A 19,693-nucleotide genomic window follows, 5' to 3' on the forward strand; every position below is an offset into this window, starting at 1 on the left:
GTACTGCGAACTCATCATACCTCTCTCGTATCGTCTGTCACGCGTCCATTCCGCTGTCCCAAAATGCCCCACGCCGTCGATTACAGCCTTATCCAGGTCAAGGAGCTGCATCCTACCTTTGCTGCCGAGGTGTCTGGAGTTGACTTCTCACGGCCCGTGCCCGAAGATGTCTTTCAAGAACTCTGGAAGGCCGTCAACCAGGTACGTGGCGACTTGCACGTGGTCGACTCAACCGATCTGCAACATCAACAATTAGTATCTGAAGATCTGATAATTATACCCCGACGCTAACACGGCCATCACCACCACAGTACGGGGTCCTAGTGTTCCGGCACGCCAAGTTGAACGACGAGCTGCACATCCAATTCTCGCAACGGCTGGGCGAACTCGACGACGTGCTCCCTCACATCCAAGCGGGCCGGCCATTCCGGTTCAAGCACAAGGAATTATTCGACGTAGGGAACATCGAGGAGGACGACGCGTTGGTCAAGCCCGGAAGCCATCGCTGGTATTACGGCAAGGTATGTTCGCTTTTTAAACACAAGTATATGTTGCGTGCGTGCGTGCGTGCGTGTGCATGCTGGCCTGGCCCTGTTTGCATTTGATTTTGCACGACCACTCCCTTTATTTTGACTGCTCTGCTACGCTACGCTCCGCTCTGCAGTATCATCTCGTCTGATCGGGCATCCAGGGCAACAACCTCTTCCACCACGACTCGTCATTCAACCCACGCCGGGCTGGCCTCTCACTGCTCCGCGCCCACGAAATCCCACCGCCGGGCCAAGGCCTGGGCGGCAACACGGACTTTGCGGACTGCCGCACCGCGTACGACGACCTGCCCGCGGACCTGAAGAAGCAACTCGAGGACAACGACTACGTGGTGGCGCACTCGCTGCTGCATTCGCGCCGGAAAGCCGCGCCCGAGTACTTCACCGACGTGGACCCGGAAAAGGGCTACTTCTCGCGCCACAAGGTCGTGCAGACCCACGAGCGCTCCGGCCGCAAGACGCTCTACATCGGCAATCACATGCACCACGTCGAGGGCCTGCCGGAGGAGGAGAGCACCGCCTTGATCAATCGTCTGCTCGATCACGCCTGTCAGGACAAGTATGTCGTGTCGGTCGAGTGGCAGAACCCCGGCGATTTGATCCTCTGGGACAATACCTCCGTCATGCACCGCGCGCACGGTGGCGCGTACGAGGGCAAGTATCGGCGCGATATGCGCCGGACCACCGTCCATGACGATTCGAGCTATGCTTGGGGGTTGAATGAGAAGACGAGCATGAGGGTCGGCTTGCCTTAGGCTCGTAGGACTCTAGCCCGTAGGGCCGTAGGGTCAACCTAGCCCGAGGAAAGCAGGGGGGGTTGTGTGCAACACGCGAGATGCTGGTGATGCAAGATACGGTGATGCAAGATACGATATCGCAAGATGTGATGATGCAAGTGAATAGATAGTTCCATGTGTACGGTAGGCTTGAGTAGGGTAGGGGCAGAAAGTGCAGTGTACTTACGGGGGCTGAGTAGGTGGGTGGTGGCGCGTGTGTATAGCTCCATAGGCTACGTTGATGTATATCTATGGCTGGCTCGAGCTGCTATGATTTGTCTTTGAATCAATGATTCAACTCGAGCTTCTGTTGTCAGTTTGGGCGATAAAATGCCTTCCTCGTGGGAGGCTCTCGATCTTCACAGCGACAGCATGCTCCGGCAGCTGACCAGTCGTCGGAAATACCATACTACACAGGACTTTTGAAGTTGCATATCAAGCGCACTACTTATTCGTACTGTGGCAATCGCTCGTATGCGTCATCTTCTTGGCCTGGATCATGCCAGTCTATCAAAGCAGCACTACATGTATACCGATCACCGGAGCTTTGAACCCTCACGCCATGCACGGTCTATGAGCAAGCCAAACCCCATGCACCAGCCTGTCTAGAGCCAAAGAGATCAGATGTTGGTCTGGTTTCCCGACTGACCACGGCCTTACTTCTTGACAACATTGCCCGCCCCCCAGTTCTTCAGGTAATCATCCGGCCGGACCCTGACGTCCAAAACGACCGACTGCTTCTCCTCTCTCACCAACCTGACCGCCTCCTCGAACTTTCCTTTCAGCTCACTGCGCTTGCTGATCTGTGCGCCCAGCGTCTTCAGTCCGAACGACTCCGACATCTTCCCGATGTCAGGTAGTGGATCATCCAACCGCATACCGATCCATTTGTTCTCCACGGGCCTGCTGCGAGTGTTGGCTACCCTCTCCTGATGAACCTCGTCGTTGTAGAAACTGCCGTTGTTCGACACGATGATCAGCACGGGAATGCGATACCGGGCAGCCGTCCAGATCGCGGAGTTGCCCATTAAGAAATCCCCATCACCTAGGATCGCCACAGGCACGTATTTCGTCCCCTTGAGCGCGAGGGCCGATCCAACGGCCTGCCCGGGGCCAGAGCCGATCCCCGCACCGCCGTCCATGCCCAGGTAGGCGAGCGGGTGCGTCGCAAGCAGATCGATCCCGCGGAAACTGAGGGGCAGGCGGATGATGCACATGTCGTCAGGGCTAATCGTCGCGTAGAGCGCCGACGCCAGGTCGGCCTGGAAGATGTCCTCGCCGTCGAGGTTTTGCGGCTTCTGCGACGACGAAGGCTCTGTGGCGGGCCATGCCGAGTTGGGAAAGCCCGTGAGTTTCGCGGATTCGAGCTCCGCCACGAGATCGGTGATGAACTTGTCAGGGTCGGCAAAGATGCTGATGTCGGCTGGAGGTGTCTCGAAGTGGTCCTTTGACCACCCATTGTGGAGTTGTGTGTCGACCGAGACCTCGATCACCTTGGCTTTCGGCTCGATGAGTTCGCCGTGGGCAGCGGTGAAGAAGCCCACCAGGTCGACCCAGTCAAAGGAGATGATCAGATCGGCCTCTCGGATCATGCTGGCGGCCTCGGGGGCCAAGAACAGTGCAGGCGCGGCGGGGTGCAATCGGTGGGTGGTGGGGAAGGCGACTGGTTGTTTAATATCGGCTGGAAAAGACACAAGTCAGCATATGTCTGTAGTGGACTGTGCCTACGTATGTAGATTTTCACGAGCGGCCAAATGCAGCAACAATACCAAAGGTTGATCGTACTTATAACCTTTGCGTCGAACATCTCGGCTAGTCTGATTCTTTCGTCCCAGCTCTTCTGCGTGCGGTTCATCCTGCCGAACATTATCAACGCCTTCTTCGACTCCCGCAGGGCTTGTGCCACTTTCTTGATATCTGCTTGGCTCGCCCCAGCGGATTGCTGAGTCAGGTATCTCTCCGTGTCGGGGTAGCGGACGTCCTTCTCGTCGTACGGCGCTTCCTGCAGACCCACGTCCAGAACAACATATGTAGGGGCACATGGCTTGACCGATGCCACGGCCGTGGCTTTGATGACGCTGCGGATAGCGGAATTAACACTCGCGGGTTGATCGTCCCATTTGGTGTAGTTCCTCACCAGGGCCGCTTGGTCGACGGCCGTGTGTGTCGAATCGATCCACGGCCGCCGTTTCGTCGTGTCAAAGGGGCCCGCCGCACCAAATATCACCATCGGGACACGGTCGATGAAGGCGTTGAAAATTGCCATCGACGCGTGCATCAGCCCGACGTTGGCATGCAGCCCACATGCCAGGGGCTTTTCTGTGACCTTGGCGTAGCCATGCGCGATGGCGATGGAGTGTTCCTCGTGCAGACAGACCACCATCTCCGGCGCCGCATTGCCATTCAAATTGACCAGACTGTCGTGCAGGCCGCGATAGGACGACCCGGGGACAAGGACGAAGTACGGGATGTGAACCTTTGCGAGTTGTTGCGCGATATAGTCGGATCCCCAGCCTGGTTTGGGCGAGGCATCCCCATTTTGCAGGTTGGGAGCATCATTGGGAGACAGGCGGGTAGGCAGCGACATGTTGGTCAATTGTTAGCGATCAAATGCTGATATACTGTGTGAGGTCTCGCTTTCTCTCTTTTTACAGGCTAGGCTCGAGTGTTTATGTTTTGTTCCTTTGGAAAAATTTCGGTCGACGCGCCGTGGGGTGAGGGCAACACTCCTACACGATCCGATTCGGCTCTCCAGATCTCTCCCTGGGGGAGTGCGCAGGAGACGAGTTATCCGCACACAGTTAGTCTGGACAACCGAGACAAGCTGCGTGGTCGATGGTTACTCCAACTCTGGCTGTTGAACCCGGGCACAGCAGAGAGCTTCCCCAACTGCTCGACGGTGTCCACGGCGAGGTCCAAGGTCGATCTTTCGTCGAACTGGGAAGAGGGATGGCTGTCCGGAGAGTCGCCGGAAGCGTGTCCTGTATCTTGGTCTCGACTCCGGAGTATGGGCACGACGGTCCACCCCCGCGCCAATGAGGCCCTTGCCCCAGACCAAGCCGAATGTGGATCCTGCCGTGCCGTCCTTTTGGTGCCGACATTGCCGATTGACCTTTCAAAAGTGTAAGTGAGCGAGGTGATATTGCTCATTGGTGTCGCGGTCAGTGAAAGCTGCGTCTGCTGGGTCCGGCTGTGCAGTTCATTGGTCAGCAACGCGCTTGGCAACGCGTTAGGGGTCACGTGTTGGCTTCTTCCGTACCAACTTTCTTTCACTTGAAAGTCAACGAGTTTCCAGGACGGTACAGATTATAAGATATCTGAACAAGACGCACGCAATTCCCAAGCACCACGAGCCGTTGGAGTGAGTGAGTGCTGTGATTGGATGAACCTGATCGGCTCGACGGGTCACACCCAGAGAACATGCCCCCCATAAGAAGCGTCCGGTCTGTCGTGGCTGAACTTTGGATGGAGCCGCCGCCATTCATCAACTTCTTTCTTCTCCAACACGAGGCTTGCTCGTTGCCACGGGATAAGCTTTACTCTTCTCCATTTGCTTACCAGCATGAAGCTATGTTCCCCGAAAATGGGCGGCTGCGGCCCCCAGGTATTGGGGCAGAACGAAGTACGTACCCTCGTATCGCTGCGGGACTAACTCCTAGACGACAGGTGCCTCCCGATCTTGCCGCGTTAGTTCACTATCATCCACCTGATAGCTTCCCTCTGCGAGACGCAACGTGGTACATCTGCACCCTGAGATTGATAGCCACCTGCTGTTGGGGAATGCTCTCGCCAGAGATCTAAGCGACTACTCCTGACCATTTCCATCAATCCGAGGCGGTCTCCAAAGCTCTGGGCTCCTATTTCCTTTACAAGCCACGTGTAGGCTGAACTCTATCCCCACGGGGTTCGTGTCTTCGGCTCCCAAGAAACTTATCATTGTCTCTACCTTCCCCAGGTCCTTTGTCGAGACCTTCCTTCATAATCTATCGAAACTTCCGGTGAAGCCCTCCTCTCTCAATCACCTTGCCCGCCTTACTGTCGGCCCGGAGAAAAGTCACAATGAGCGCCCAGCAACAGACCCTAGACGAGTTGAAGGGGAGAGTACATCTGGAGGAAGTTGTCGGCGATGGCGAGACTGCACTTACTGAAGATCAAAAGGCCTTCCTCAAGAAGGAGAAGCGAGTTGTCCGGAAGCTTGACCTGTACATCACGCCGGTCATGCTGCTCCTCATGCTAATCAGCTACCTCGACCGTGGCAACATTGGGTTTGCAGCCACCCAGGGCATGACCAAGGACATTGGTCTCAAGGCCAATGAACTAAGCGTGAGTACTCAATAAATTTGGCGAAAATCGGCTTCTGACGGTACTAGACCGCTGTCTCCATCTTCTACCTCACGTACATTCTGTCCGAGGTAAGCTGAACGCTTTCATGTCGTGATGGTCCCAGCTAATAGCGACGAGTTCCCGACGACAATGTATGTCAAGCGCCTCCAATTCCAGAGGGTTATTCCTGTCCTCGTGTTCTCCTGGGGTCTCGTGTGCATGTGCATGGGTTTCATCCAGAACTACGCAGGCCTGATCGTGTGCCGACTGTTGCTTGGCACTTTTGAGGGCTGTCTGTTCCCCTCCATGACCATGTTCTTGTTGAACTGGTATAAACGCGAAGAAGTTGGTCAACGTGTCTGTTACCTTTACAGTATGTTATCCCCTGGTGTCTTCATTTTGTCGCCTAACACATGATTCGCAGTTGGTTCTGCTCTGTCTGGAGCTTTCGGTGGCCTGATTGCATTCGGAATTCTCTACATGGATGGGACAGCTGGGTACCCTGGATGGCGATGGTGAGTGACCAAGTCCCAGCATGACTAGCTCGCGGCTGACCGAGCAATAGGCTTTACATTATTGAAGGCATCATTACGATTGCATTTGCATTCGTCTGCTACTTTCTGATCCCACAATCATATGCCACGGCATATTTCTTCAACGACGAAGACAAGGCCGTGCAGAAGCAGCGACTTGAGCTGATGGAAGCATACAGCGGGGGCGATGGCAAGTACACAAGGAACGACGTCAAGAATGCTATGCTGGATATCAAGACTTGGCTGCATGGTATTAACCAGATCCTCATGTCGACTATCATTTATGGTAAGAAGCCTTGTCTATCTTATGGCCACGTCGGGGGCGCTAACTTGACGGTCAGGTTTTGGAACTTTCCTTCCCATTATCCTCAGAGACGGCTTCAATTACTCGACGAAGCAGGCGCAATACTTCGTCATTCCAGGTACTTCAGCAGCCTATCCTTTCTTGCCTTTGCTGACTCTTTGCTCCTAGTCCAAATCGTCGGCGCCGTCTGCTATTTCATTGTCGCCGTTCTCTCAGACCGATACAAGGCCCGATTTGTGTCACTCGTGTGTGCAGCACCACTTGGAATCGCCGGTTATGCGGTCTTGCTCACAAAGCAACACGCGAGTGTCTGGTACGGTGCGACGTACCTCATCGCCGCAAGCTGCTACATTATCACTGGCACGAGCATTGCCTGGCACGGTATGAACATCGCGCCGGATGGTAAGCGCGCAGCCGCCATGGGTGTCCATCTCGGACTTGCCAACATCGGCGGAATCATTGCCGGACAGATTTACAGGTCGACCTCGGCGCCCCGATTCCTTCTCGGCCACGGCTGGAGCTTGGCTTCCATCGGGCTTGGATTCTGCATCTGGTGGATTCTTTTCTTCATCTACAAGCACAGAGAGGCCAAGAAAGCGAGAATGGAGGCCGAAGGTATCGTTGTGCCGGACTCGGAATGGACTGATCGGTCTCCCGGATTCAAGTACCAGTTCTAAGACGAGAAGCCCACGAAACAGAGAGGGTGGCCAGTCTAGGTTCGGGCGGTTGATTGTAATCTTTTGAGCAAGAAAGGAAATCTCCGTAACACGAACGATCCCTTTCCATGCACTCAAGCGCCTGCGCCGAATGCATGTCCGTGAACCGTCAGTGCTCCGCAATAGTTCATGTCTCGTCGAGATGATGCAGGATTGCCATACGGCGGAGGATATATGTCGCTGCTACGGCTACGGCGGAGTGCTAATACGGCCGGGAAGGTTGAGGCTTGACACGCTGTCTCAACATTCAGCCGCGGCTCGAACATTCATCAGCCTTGATCAGCTCCGTTCCCAGGCGATTCTCGCTGGTCTTTCTCGTGTGGTGCTTCTAGTTAAGCGCGTAGTCGGTCCCCGGTCTTCCCGGCTTTAAGTCGGGCTACGACGATTACCGCCCCTTCCCGGTGCTGGACCTCCCGGTTTCGATTTCACCAAGTCGGGTCCGTTGTCGAAGATCTTGTGGGTATCCATCCACCTGTTTGGTGCTGCCCACGAGGCTATCAACCCCGTCGCGAACTTAGTATTCATCACTTGATTGCTCTGTCTCATCATCCTTCCATATGATGGCTGGATCTTGATGCTCAACTCCTTGATGAACGCACCGTCCAATTGTGCCATGCAAGAACCTGTTGGGCCCACCCCTCGAAGGACACAATTCTCGAGTTGCGACGCATGCCGAAACTCGCGCCTCGCGTGTGATGCCGCGCGGACCGGATATGGTCCGGGGAAGCCAGACTGGATCGGTTCTTGTTCTAGATGTATGCGTCGCAAGCGGCGATGCACGTTCGAGGTAGGATGACCCATTCGTCACTGTTTCTTCCTACACTCAGCTTGTGCACTCTTTGGCTGAACATATCTTGTACATCAGTGGATGAACGATGTCAAAAAGCCTGCAACTCGAGGCCCACGGAAGAAAAAATCATCGTCCTTAACTAGCGAATCGTCTCAACAGGACCCTTTATCCCGCGAGCTTCTACAATCCGAGGCGAGCAGTAACTTGTATAACAATCGACCTCAAAACACTGCTCAGCACTCACCGCAGGAGACTCGGTGCGTCAGTGTCCAGTTCTTGTTAACAGATGCTGACCCAGCCTCAGAAGTTTGTCCGTCGAGTCTCGTACATTGGTCTCGCCTTCCTCATCGTACGGGCCGCTGACCCCACCTCTCGACTGTGAAACAACATCAGTAGGCGACTGGCTTGAACTCATATACGAGTGCTGTTTCGAAAACGTCTTCGGCTTCTGGATGGGTCGACACTGCTGTGCCCTTGTCGCGGATAATACTTCGGCAATCATTCTGCCTCCAAGCCGGTACTTTCCCGAGTTGGACGATTTCATCTTCGGTAGCTGGCGACAACCAGAGGCCAGCCGGACAGACCCACAGTCCAGTCGGAACGAGCAACAGGATCATCCGATAGATCAATCCCTCAAGCATGCAAAGAGATCGTTCGCCGCACGCTGGTTCCATCTCATCCCATCTACGGAACGGGCAGGTGTGTTACCAGAGCATGTCGTGCGAGAATTTTGGCGGAAGTCACGCAGAGATATGCTGAAGGTGATCAATCGCATCTCTTATCGATCCGCTCTTGCGTTGTTCTTGTTCAGCCTGACACCAGTCCCGGTCGGGATCTCAGAAGAAGAGGAGATGGATGGCTTAACAGGTCAACTCTGTGTTCAGGCAGGACTACAGCAGATCCAGCGGTTGCGGGAGGGCCAGCGGAGTTGTCAATTTAGCGGTTCTCAAGTGCTGCTGGCCTCCGATGCCCTAGCGACTCCGACGGGCGGCTCGAAGTTAACCGACAGTTTCCTTCGGACCGAAGCCCGCGCGTACTGGGCGGCCTTGACCTTTGACACGTCCTCGTCACTGTCATTGAACTTCAGATCGACAATCACCTCAGGGCTGCACGGCGTCGAGACCGAGACGTGTTGGCGCACACTTAAGATGGGCGCAGGATCCTTTCACACGCGGACTGAAGGTTGGCGAAGGAACCCGTTCGCTATGACTGAAGACGAAGTCTTGCAAGTCATTGCTGCCGCGCTCGCATGTAAGCTGTATGTGTGGAAGATGATCTCCGTCGTGAAGGAGGCGTTGCGCGAGGGCTCCGAGGAAGACAAGGTGCAACACGCTTGGTCGGCTTTCCTCGAAGCTATCGACATGTTCCGAGGCACTTTCCGGCCGCTTCTCAACGATTGCCAAAGGCGACTTCCGTTCCTTGGGCAGGTAGAGAGGTTGAACTGGTACGAACTCATGCTTCACTATTATCTCGGCATCCTCATTTTGGTAGACGCGATGGAGGCCGCAGAAAGGACGGATTTGTTGTCGCAGTTTTCCGAGACAAGGCTCGAGGCCGAGCACGAGCTTTTCAACACCTTGAAATTCGGCCTCGAAAGCCAGTATACCATCAACGGGGCATGTCGGCTCCCCGGATCGACATCAAATCTACAAAATCTTGCGGGCAATTCTACAATTACGGCTTCTTTTATTGCCATCGATCCATATCCGCACCACATCGTTGCGGCCGCCCAACTTATGAACAAAGTGGTGAGCAGAGAATACAGCCAGGGCAAGATCAAGCTGGAAGCGTACAGGTATCTGAACCGGACGCTGCTCGAGTGCCTGGAACAGCTCCCACAGACCTCCAAGTCTGTGCAGGCGGCGAGGCAGCATCTACGTGCTTCCGCTGGGGAGACATGAGAGACCCTTCCCACCCAGGGAGGGATGATTGAAGCATCCAAAAGATTCCAGGCCATCGACGAAAACAGCTAAATCCCACCAGCCCAAGCAAAACTCTCTGAAGAGCATCACAGGCTTCCTTCCACGATATATTTCTCCTGGCGAGCCGGCTCCACGAACCGACAACGGTGTCAGATCTGGATCTCCGAAGCTGCTCTTCACCCTCCGCCATTTGCGAGGCTGAGTCAGCCATCGCTGGTACACGTGACCATTGTCTTTACATAATCAGGCTGGTCATCTCCAATTGGACAAGTTCCACGCGGCAGGATTCGCGAGATTGTCACAGTGATGTCATTGGTGGATACAGTGCCTCAACTTCCTGATTGACACTCCGGATTTTCCGTCGACACCATCATCGAAAGACACCTCGTACTTCCTCCCTCTGTCATATCGACGCGATTCCTTGATCGCTCTAGAGTTCTCACGACTATCAAAATTGATTGGTCAATCGTGGTCATCGAACTTTCTCGCGTCCCGCCTTGTGCATCACGGGTAAACGCAATCGTGAGCCATGCTAACGATGCGTTAGAACCCTCTGACGCCGGGCCAGTCGGGGGAAACGATAATGTGTAGAAGCCGAATGTGAGGGATCAGCTTCGACGCAATGCCCGCCGAGTCTATCTTTCCGGATTTTGTCCTCGGCCACCCAAGGCACCAGAAGAACAAGGTGAAAGATGTGCCATCGAGAAAGAAGCCCAAGGGAAGACCGCCAAAAGGCCTGAGGGATAGAGTGCCTTTCTATGGAAGACTGCCGCACTATACTGGACCATATGAAGTGGGAGTCATTGATTTTGAGGTGCCCGCAAAGAACCCAAGGACGTTTTCAGATATCACCCGTCTCGGCGTCCACGTGCTTGCATTGGAGACGGTATTGATGACAATCTACTATCCAGCCCATCTGAATGCCCGATACGATATCCACACACCCACTTCAGGTCAAAGGCACCGACCGACATGGCTGAGCCGACCCAGAGATCAAACGAGTCGAGGCTACGCATATTTTGCGGGCCTACCAGCATATCTGATGATCGCATGGTTCTTCTGTACGACATGGTTTACCAAATTACCGGCCTACAAAAATGCACGACTCGCGGAGCACTGGCCTCCATACGGGGAAGGCCGCACAAATCACCGCAAGCCTGCTGCGAATGAAGGCGACCCTCCAACGACGGGACCGGCGAAACCGAAGTTTCCCCTCATTATTTTCAGTCATGGGCTTGGAGGCACGAGGACTTGCTACTCGTCCGTGTGTGGCGAGTTCGCGAGCCATGGGTTCGTGGTCGTAGCGCTCGAACACCGGGATGGCAGTGGCCCCAGGACGTTAGTAACGCACCCCGACGCCGGTCCTGCTAGTCGACATTTCACAAAAGCCCAGGGTGGTGTGGAGCATGAGAGTAGCGACATGAAAAGGTCCTATGATAAAGTTGATTTCATATTTCCGAAACACGACACACACGATACAAGTCCCGGTCACCAAATCGACCAAGAATTGCGCAATGCGCAAGTGGATCTGCGACTGGCTGAGATTGACGAAGCCTATCAAATCATGTTGGAAATCTGTGCTGGGGATGGCGAGAAGGTTGCGGCAAGAAATCTCAGAGTCAATGGCGCGATTGGTGCGTCAAGAGCCGGTCTTAAAGGGGTTGACTGGTCGGGCTGGCGAGAACGATTTCACACTAACGGCGTCACCATGGTCGGACACTCGTTCGGAGCGACGACGACCGTTGAAGTGCTGCGACAGAAACAAAGATTCAGCTACATCACACAGGGGATCATCTACGATGTCTGGGGCATGCCGATTCGACCAACAGCTGAGGAGCGCGACAGTCGGATACGTGTCCCGTTGCTAGGGATCAACTCAGAAGCTTTCATGTACTGGAAGGATAACTTTGAAGTGGCCAAAAAGGTCACCATGGAGGCCCTTGAGACTGGCCATCCAGCTTGGTTGATGACTGTCCGCGGGACGGTGCACATCTCTCAGTCTGACTTCTGCATCCTGTACCCGCACCTGGCGAGTTGGCTCATGAAGATGACCATCGATCCCATCAGGGCTATCGACTTGAACATCGATGCATCACTGGAGTTTCTTTCACGTGTCATGCCCAAGGATGTGCAGCATGAACAGCCTTTCCTGAGAAGGTTGACCAAGAGAAAGCTGCTAGACTCGCAAATCTTGACCGATCTACCAACGGAACATGCCCCCGACGAGAACTACACCGCTGTTCGCCTGAAGATAGAGCACGAGACGCGGAAAAGGCTAACGCCAGGTGGGAAGAAGAAGTACTGGGACGAGATTCGGAAGTCCGAGGAAGGCGAAACTTGGCTACACATCAGCCCGGATAGCACGCCAGACATGGCGAGATGCCAGACCTGTGCCCTCCCGAGGTGGGACGACGTCGAGAGGCCGACGAAGAGGGACTGAACCATGCGATATGTACAATTGTACTCTGTCTATGGTAACCGTCTTCTGCGAATATTTTTAGCCCGCGGTCGGCCGTGTTCACATTACAGCCCATCTTCCCGAACGAGCACTGATCGATTGAGGTGTTCTTTCGAAACCGATTTGATGCCAGCAAGATGTAAGGTCAGATCCAAGTCACCACAGAGCGCTCGAAGCGTGTGGGTGACACCTTCTTCGCCGCCAAGAACCAGTCCGTATGTGTATGGCCTTCCGACAAGAACCATCTTGGCTCCAAGGGCAACTGCTTTGGCAATGTCTGCCCCAGTGCGAATTCCCGAGTCGAAGATGACTTCAAGTTTGTCCTCTACAGCATCGACAATACCCGGCAGGACACTAAGCGAGCCAACTCCACCATCCACTTGTCTCCCTCCGTGATTGCTCACAACGATTCCCTGGACGCCGATCTCGGCTGCCATCAGAGCATCTTGAGTTGTCTGAATGCCTTTCAAGACTATCGGACCGTCCCAATGTTTCTGCAGGAATTTGACGTCGTCCCAAGAATGGCTCATACCGGGAAATATGGTGCGAGTCCATTCGGCAGCGGCTTTCCCTTGGTCTTCTTCGACTTCAATGCCGTGCTTGTCTCTGAATTGCTCTCGAAATCCTGGGTCGGAGAAGCCTACAGCCACGCCTATCTGATCGGAGCGAAGAAACGGGTTATACCTGGACGGCCATCAGAATTGGGAGGGGCAACTGTTATTCTGGGACTCAACTTACCCGTTGTCCATGTCACTTGGCCGCCAACCCAGCACATACGTGTCCAACGTGACAAACAAGGCCGTAAACCCAGCCGCTTTCGCCCGGTCCAGCATCGAAATGGTCGTACTATCATTTTCCCTGGAAGGCCAGTAAAGCTGAAACCACCGAACTCCATCTCCGTTCGCCTTGGCCGCCTCCTCAATGCTGGTACTGCTGGCCGTACTCATGATATACGGAATCCGGCACTTCTCACAGGCCCTTGCGACCGCGACTTCCCCATCGGGATTGAAAATCCTCAACACGCCGACTGGCGCTGCAGCAATGGGGAAAGGGATCCTCTGTCCTCCCAGGACTTTCACGCTCAGATCCGGGAAGCCGTCAGTACCCACCAACCGGCGCGGCACGATCGACCACTTCTCAAACGCCTTTCTATTCTTGAGCGCCGTTTCGCCAATCCCCGCATTACCGACGACATAGCCCGCGGACTCGGCGGACATGCGAGCCGTGGCCATTTCCTCCCATTTCAGAGGTTGGAACGTGAATGGTGGTTTCTCGTAGTGCAGGCCTTTCTGATAGACTTCAGTTTCGTAGGCGATGGGGTCGGGATCGGGATTGGGACCGGGACCGGGACCAGCGTGTTTGGCCATGTCCGGACGGTGGACCGCGTTGTGCGACGACATGGTTTCTGTAGCAGATATCCTTTCTGGTGCCTAGATTGTAGTGTACTGGTGCAGTGACACGAGTACAGGAGGATAACATACTTCACTTCGAAATGATTCGGAAGCGGCCATCTGGAATAATCGATGACACCAGATCGTTTCATCTGGACGTCATTACCCCGGCTCTGATCTTCCATGTGCCATGTCGCCTCACCGACCGATTGCGTACGAGTAATTCTGATCTGGAGACTGGGCCCGAGCGTGAGCATCAGCCTATCATGGAGTCGGGACATATATTCCAGACAGTCCCGGCTGCGCGGCGAGGCAAACATCAAGCACCAAGCACCACAAGCACCACAAGCATATTCATAAAATCGCCAATGATACGAGGTATATACGACGGTCACAGATCCCTGGCTGCTGGCTTCGGACGACGGATCCCGGACGAAAAACACGTACTGTGCCCGGAGATCTGGCACGGGTATCTTTTTAAGACATCTTTCTCCGGCATTCTCGGTTCGGTTTGCTTCGGTTCGATCCCGTCCCAGCAGTCACTAAGTACGGAGTACGGAGTATGAGTACAGTACGTGCAGTAGTGCTGAGTCCGTACAATACGGGGTCGAGGCCTAGCAATCAGACGCTTTCAACGTCACCGGGAGTACGAGTGTGAGGTTCTAATGTCAGTGTCAGTGGTACGAATGGGGTGGCGTGGTAGTCGATCCTTTGTTGTACTGTGTGATGTGGGGCTCAAGGTCTCGCACGCAAAGTACTCGGACTGTGTAAGGCAATGTGGAGGTGGTCAACCCCGTATCTGGTCGAGATCTTCTAGCATGACATTCTTACATTCGAGTCCACGTTCTTACCACGACGGCATTATTTCCCCACCATGACGGTCGCAACCACTGTTCAAGGCCACTGCGACGACAAATTCTCGCGAGTCAAGGATTTACTGCAAAAGTACGTCGACTCAGGAGATGAGCTCGGCGCATCCATTACCGTCAACGTGGACGGAAAAGACGTCGTCGACATATGGGGCGGATACGCCGACCAGGACCGCACTCGCCCCTGGGCAAAAGACACCATCACAAACACCTTTTCGACCACCAAGACCGTGGTTGCACTCGCTATCCTGCTGCTCGTCGACAGGGGTGTTCTCAGCGTGAACGACAAGGTCGGCCAGTACTGGCAAGAGTTCGCTGCCAATGGGAAGCAAGACATCGAGGTCCGCCACATCTTGTCGCACACGTCGGGCCTGCCGGGCTTCGACACCCCCATTACAGTCCCGGATATCTGCGATGCGCCCAGAATGGCGGCTCTCCTCGCGGAGCAGGCGCCCTGGTGGGAACCCGGCACCGCATCGGGTTACCACTCTTTCACGCAGGGGTACATGCTGGGCGAACTCGTCCGTCGCGTCACAGGCAAATCGCTCAAGCAGTTCATTACAGAGGAGATCGCGGCGCCACTCAACGCGGATTTTCAATTGGGATGTCCTGAGCAAGACGAGACGCGAAGGTCCGATGTGATTCCCCCGCCTCCGAGGGGTGCCTCTCCTCCTGGCCTCGATCCCGCGTCCATCAGGATGCGCGTCATGACGAATCCGGGCATGAAGGCTGATTTTGCGAACTCCGAGGCCTTTCGACGGGCGGAGATCGGGGCCGGTAACGGACACAGCAACGCACGGGGCGTGGCGCGTGTCTTGTCGGTTCTTTCGCGAAATGGTCAAGTCGGGGACGAAAGCAAGAACGAGAGATTCATATCACCCGAGACCATCGGGCTGATCTTCCAGGAACAGTACAAGGGGTTGGATCACGTCCTTGACACGGACGGGAGGCCGATTCGGTGGGGGATGGGATTTGGACTGACGGGACCGGGCACGTGGATTGATTTCTTGCCGGAAGGGAGGGTATGTACTTGGGGAGGATATGGTGGGAGCATGGCGGTGGTGGATCTAGATCGGAAGCTGACGATCGGGTATGTGATGAACAGGATGGAGGACGTGGGGTTGGGGAGTCGCAAGGCGAGGGATTATATCGCCGCGGTATATGAGGCGCTGAGTTAGTCCAGGATATGGTCGATATGCTCTTCGTGCTGTATGTGTAGCGATGAGAAAGGAAGAACGGCTGCAAATGGCTGAAGCGACCCGGAGACGCCGCTACGGTGAAGTATGGGCACACAAGTGGAGATCCGGCGGGGTACGTCTACGGCGGTCTGCTTCTTCACTTTGTGATGCTTCCTGACATCGACTCTCTCATGGAAGCTCAGACTATTCTCCTCGTAAAGTCGTTGCCCGGAAGTCCATCTGCGGCTTAGGCGATCCTCGCGCTTCAGCGAAGAGAAGTTGCGGACGCTGAGCAATCGCGCCGTAACTAGCTAGGGCGTAACGTGCTAGAGCAGTAGATCAGCTTTCCCAGAGTACCAGCCTTCCCGACTTCTTCAAAACATGTTGATTATGACTACTTTACAGTGCGTCTCTACGTTGAGACTTTCTGCATATCTAAGGCAGAGAGCTACCAGCGCCATCACTTGTTATCGTGAGAATGCTATTGAGCAATGACACTCTGTGGCAGGATATCACAGATGTTTGAGGACCAGGCTCAATAGAACGCCCGATCGTCAGGATGCGCGGTGTCTTTGGACCGCAACGGGCTCTTTAAGACCGAATAGTCAACCCTGCGATCGACATATCTCAACACCTCCGGATCCATGCTAGCAGTGTTGACCCCCATTTGATACTCTGCTCCATCAGTAAGGGGAGGCCGAAGCGGCCACCAATAGCATCTGCACGGCACGACATGAGTTCTTAGCCTTGTGGAAGAGGAGTTGCGTGACCTACACGCATCCACAATTCTCGCAGAAGTTGAAAGATATGTCTCGGTCTCCCCAGATGTACTGCTTGGTTATCGTGCCTGGCTTGGTTTCGATCTTGACCTCATCTGGATGGTAGTAGCCCCATGCGGCGCCATAGCGTCTGCATATGGTGCATTGGCAGCTATTGGCATATTCGGGCAGTCGTGGAACTGTGACGGTGATGGCGCCGCAGTGACAGCTGGACCGGATGGGAGTGTTTTTAGCTGCCATCTTTTCGGTCTGTCCGTACGAGAACTGTGATGTGAGGTTGAGAAGATGTTGCAACTCGGACTTGTCAGAGGTTGTCTTCTTCAACCTTTGATGAGATTGTATGCGTCGATAGAAGATCTGCTATGCTCTGTATGTTCCACCGTAGCTGCTCGGATATGACGTTTCTCGCTCTGATCAAAGTGTCGCACCTTCATTCCTTGATCATTTGTGTCTTGCGTCGACTTTCACATTCACGATGCCAACCATGTCATGATGTGAAGCACCTCTACTCTCACAAGTCGAATAGGCTCCTGCTGCTCTGTATATGTCTCCTTTGGATGTGTTGTACAGTTTCGAATGCTGTTCTTCTCGTGCTGGCGAGCGACGCGCTCTCAACAGCGGCCATACTCAATTTGGGCAGCTCGCATGACTCGACAGCCAACACGATTGCTACAGACAGTGTTCCTAAATGTCAGAGCGGTTTCGTTCACGGTAGACCGCGCTGCAGCGACGCTTCGGTCACTTCTTACCGAGCACTGAGGACTTGAACTAACGAACCAATTCATAGGCTTCATCGGTTCGAAATATGCCGAGCGCACGACGAGGTCAAGGTGCATTCCCCTCAAGTCAAGCTTCCTTCCTGATCCTTCTTTGCAGCCGCACCAATGTGATGGCCTTGACAATCAATGATCGACGCAGCATACAACCACTTTCGTCAACGTAGCATCGCACGGGGTGGTAGAGCGATGCACGCAGACGCTCATGTCCGTATCCCTCGCTCTATCGCGGCACCTCATGTTAGAAGACATTTGGTGCTGTCTGCGCTCGCTGCCAGGTAGTCGCAACCCGCGACACCACCCAAGTCGGCCACCTGCTCTGGAGTGAGCTTCTAGGGTTTACACCAGGGAGCCATGGAGGGCGAAGCCAAGGATATCGAAACCGGCAAAGCGGCTGACACCGTGGTTGATACGCATCAAGATGTTGAAGATCTGAAGGACCTCGAACGGGAAGATCGTAATGTGGGCACCCTTGAGCGACGTCTCAAGTCTCGACATGTTCAGTTTCTTGCCCTCTCTGGCGCCATCGGGACAGGTCTCTTTGTTGGCAGTGGTCAAGCCCTCAGTCTCGCTGGACCGCTTTCTACTTTCCTGGCCTACCTGATCACTGGCTTCAACCTCTACGCGGTGATCAACAGTCTTGGTGAGATGGCAACGTACTTGCCGCTGCCGGGCGCGGTTCCTGTGTATGCGGCGCGATTTGTTGATCCAGCTCTGGGGTTTACTCTCGGTATGTGATAACCCCTCTTACGCTCTCTTCGTTGTCTGACAAAAGGGAAAGGTTGGAATTATTTCTACCAATTCGCAATCGGAGTGCCGATAGAGATTTCCGCAGCTGCAGTTGTTATTGATTACTGGCCGAATGCTGTCTCGAATGCGGTATGGATCACAATCCTGCTTGTTCCCATGGTGGTGGTCAATTGCCTTCCCGTCCGTATCTACGGAGAGGCCGAGTTTGTCTTTGGCGCCATAAAGCTCACAACCATTGTGGGACTAATCCTGCTCATGTTCATCATCACCTTGGGAGGCGCACCGAACCACGACAGGATTGGATTCCGCTATTGGGATAATCCAGGTCCGATGCTCGAGTACCTCGAGACAGGTGCGCTAGGCCGCTTCTTAGCATTCTGGAAAGTCTTCATTCAGGCAACATTCAGCTATGGCGGCAGCGAGATGGTAGTGGTGGCAGCTGGAGAGTGTGAAAACCCTCGACGAAATATTCCAAAGGCTGTGCGAAGAGTGTTCTGGCGGATCGCCATCTTCTATGTGCTCGCCTTATTCTTGGTGAGCATGTGTGTCTCCGCGAAAGATCCAAGGCTCTTGAACGCGATCAGCAGCTCAGCTCCCGGTGCAGCAGCCAGTCCGTTCGTGATTGCAATTACCAACGGTGGGATATCAGCGCTTCCGTCAATCATCAACGCTGTCATTCTATCCTCAGCCTGGTCGGCAGGGAACTCGTTCTTCTACGCCTCAACCCGCATTCTGTATGCCACGGCTTTGGATCACCGCGCCCCAGCTTTTCTACGCTTTGAGAAGTTCGGTGTGCCGTACGCCTGCGTCGGAGCTACGACTTTGCTCTCACTCCTCGTCTACCTCAACGTCTCGTCCAGCTCTGCGGAAGTCTTCTTCTGGATCTCGAATCTCTCCGCAGTGAGCACGCTCATCGTGTGGGCAAGCGTCTGCATCACGTACATTCGGTTCTACCACGGACTGAAATACAACGGCATCCCTCGATCTACACTTCCGTACAAATCACCATTGCAGCCATTCCTGGCATACTTCGCAGTCTGCTTCTGCACGATCGTGGCCATTTTCAACGGCTATGACTGTTTCTTCCCCGGAAGATTCAGTGCCAAGAGTTTCATTCCGCCATACATCGACATTCCCATCTTTGCTACGCTCTTCATCGGCTACAAGGTGATCAAACGGACCAGTTTCGTCAAGTTGAGCGATATGGACTTGTGGAGTGGTATGGCTGAGGTCGACCGGTTGGAGGGGACGTGGCCGGAGGTGAAAGCGAGAAACTTCCTCGAGAGGATTTGGTTCTGGATTGCCTGAGTAGTATCCAGAGGTGGGCAGCAGTCTCTTGCGCCCGAACTTGAGCCTGTCGTTTGTCTCAGTACAGGTAGGGGACCATGTTTCACGGCGTGAGCTGATCAACCCGGATCCTGGTATCATTGCTATGGATATATAAGCAGAGCAAATCCGACTTTGGCGGTTTCAAGGCTCTCGCCGTGCAAATCGTTCCCAGAAGTCGTTTACTATGTATAGCTCGAGCACACCTGACTAGGCACGGACGGTAAGAAGAAGCCCAAGGCATGTTATGGCTC

At 54.4% G+C, this 19,693-nt stretch overlaps 9 protein-coding genes across 9 annotated transcripts; 6 read left to right on the forward strand and 3 right to left on the reverse strand.

The window, feature by feature from the left end:
• Positions 1-63: 63 nt before the first annotated feature.
• G647_09896 (uncharacterized protein) lies at positions 64-1,303 on the forward strand (the record flags this gene model as incomplete). Its single annotated transcript, XM_008725888.1, has 3 exons — positions 64-201; positions 312-521; positions 692-1,303. The coding sequence occupies 3 exons, from the start codon at positions 64-66 to the stop codon at positions 1,301-1,303; spliced, it is 960 nt and encodes a 319-aa protein (XP_008724110.1).
• Positions 1,304-1,980: 677 nt separating this feature from the next.
• On the reverse strand, positions 1,981-3,911 carry G647_09897 (uncharacterized protein; the record flags this gene model as incomplete). The annotated part of the gene is made up of 2 exons (XM_008725889.1): positions 1,981-3,005; positions 3,110-3,911. 2 exons carry the CDS (start codon positions 3,909-3,911, stop codon positions 1,981-1,983), a joined length of 1,827 nt encoding a protein of 608 aa, XP_008724111.1.
• A 1,472-nt stretch (positions 3,912-5,383) lies between these two features.
• Positions 5,384-7,161, forward strand: G647_09898 (uncharacterized protein; the record flags this gene model as incomplete). The annotated part of the gene is made up of 7 exons (XM_008725890.1): positions 5,384-5,647; positions 5,695-5,736; positions 5,786-6,020; positions 6,072-6,162; positions 6,213-6,466; positions 6,522-6,602; positions 6,653-7,161. The coding sequence occupies 7 exons, from the start codon at positions 5,384-5,386 to the stop codon at positions 7,159-7,161; spliced, it is 1,476 nt and encodes a 491-aa protein (XP_008724112.1).
• A 907-nt stretch (positions 7,162-8,068) lies between these two features.
• Positions 8,069-9,891, forward strand: G647_09899 (uncharacterized protein; the record flags this gene model as incomplete). The annotated part of the gene is made up of 2 exons (XM_008725891.1): positions 8,069-8,247; positions 8,295-9,891. The coding sequence occupies 2 exons, from the start codon at positions 8,069-8,071 to the stop codon at positions 9,889-9,891; spliced, it is 1,776 nt and encodes a 591-aa protein (XP_008724113.1).
• A 643-nt stretch (positions 9,892-10,534) lies between these two features.
• Positions 10,535-12,352, forward strand: G647_09900 (uncharacterized protein; the record flags this gene model as incomplete). The annotated part of the gene is made up of 1 exon (XM_008725892.1): positions 10,535-12,352. One exon carries the CDS (start codon positions 10,535-10,537, stop codon positions 12,350-12,352), a length of 1,818 nt encoding a protein of 605 aa, XP_008724114.1.
• Positions 12,353-12,435: 83 nt separating this feature from the next.
• On the reverse strand, positions 12,436-13,770 carry G647_09901 (uncharacterized protein; the record flags this gene model as incomplete). Its single annotated transcript, XM_008725893.1, has 2 exons — positions 12,436-13,054; positions 13,109-13,770. 2 exons carry the CDS (start codon positions 13,768-13,770, stop codon positions 12,436-12,438), a joined length of 1,281 nt encoding a protein of 426 aa, XP_008724115.1.
• An 865-nt stretch (positions 13,771-14,635) lies between these two features.
• Positions 14,636-15,808, forward strand: G647_09902 (uncharacterized protein; the record flags this gene model as incomplete). Its single annotated transcript, XM_008725894.1, has 1 exon — positions 14,636-15,808. One exon carries the CDS (start codon positions 14,636-14,638, stop codon positions 15,806-15,808), a length of 1,173 nt encoding a protein of 390 aa, XP_008724116.1.
• A 770-nt stretch (positions 15,809-16,578) lies between these two features.
• On the reverse strand, positions 16,579-16,827 carry G647_09903 (uncharacterized protein; the record flags this gene model as incomplete). Its single annotated transcript, XM_008725895.1, has 1 exon — positions 16,579-16,827. One exon carries the CDS (start codon positions 16,825-16,827, stop codon positions 16,579-16,581), a length of 249 nt encoding a protein of 82 aa, XP_008724117.1.
• An 890-nt stretch (positions 16,828-17,717) lies between these two features.
• G647_09904 (uncharacterized protein) lies at positions 17,718-19,421 on the forward strand (the record flags this gene model as incomplete). Its single annotated transcript, XM_008725896.1, has 2 exons — positions 17,718-18,093; positions 18,145-19,421. The coding sequence occupies 2 exons, from the start codon at positions 17,718-17,720 to the stop codon at positions 19,419-19,421; spliced, it is 1,653 nt and encodes a 550-aa protein (XP_008724118.1).
• Between the last annotated feature and the right edge of the window lie 272 nt (positions 19,422-19,693).

This window comes from Cladophialophora carrionii (genome assembly GCF_000365165.1).
Source record: "Cladophialophora carrionii CBS 160.54 unplaced genomic scaffold supercont1.11, whole genome shotgun sequence".
Lineage (NCBI taxonomy): Eukaryota > Fungi > Ascomycota > Eurotiomycetes > Chaetothyriales > Herpotrichiellaceae > Cladophialophora > Cladophialophora carrionii.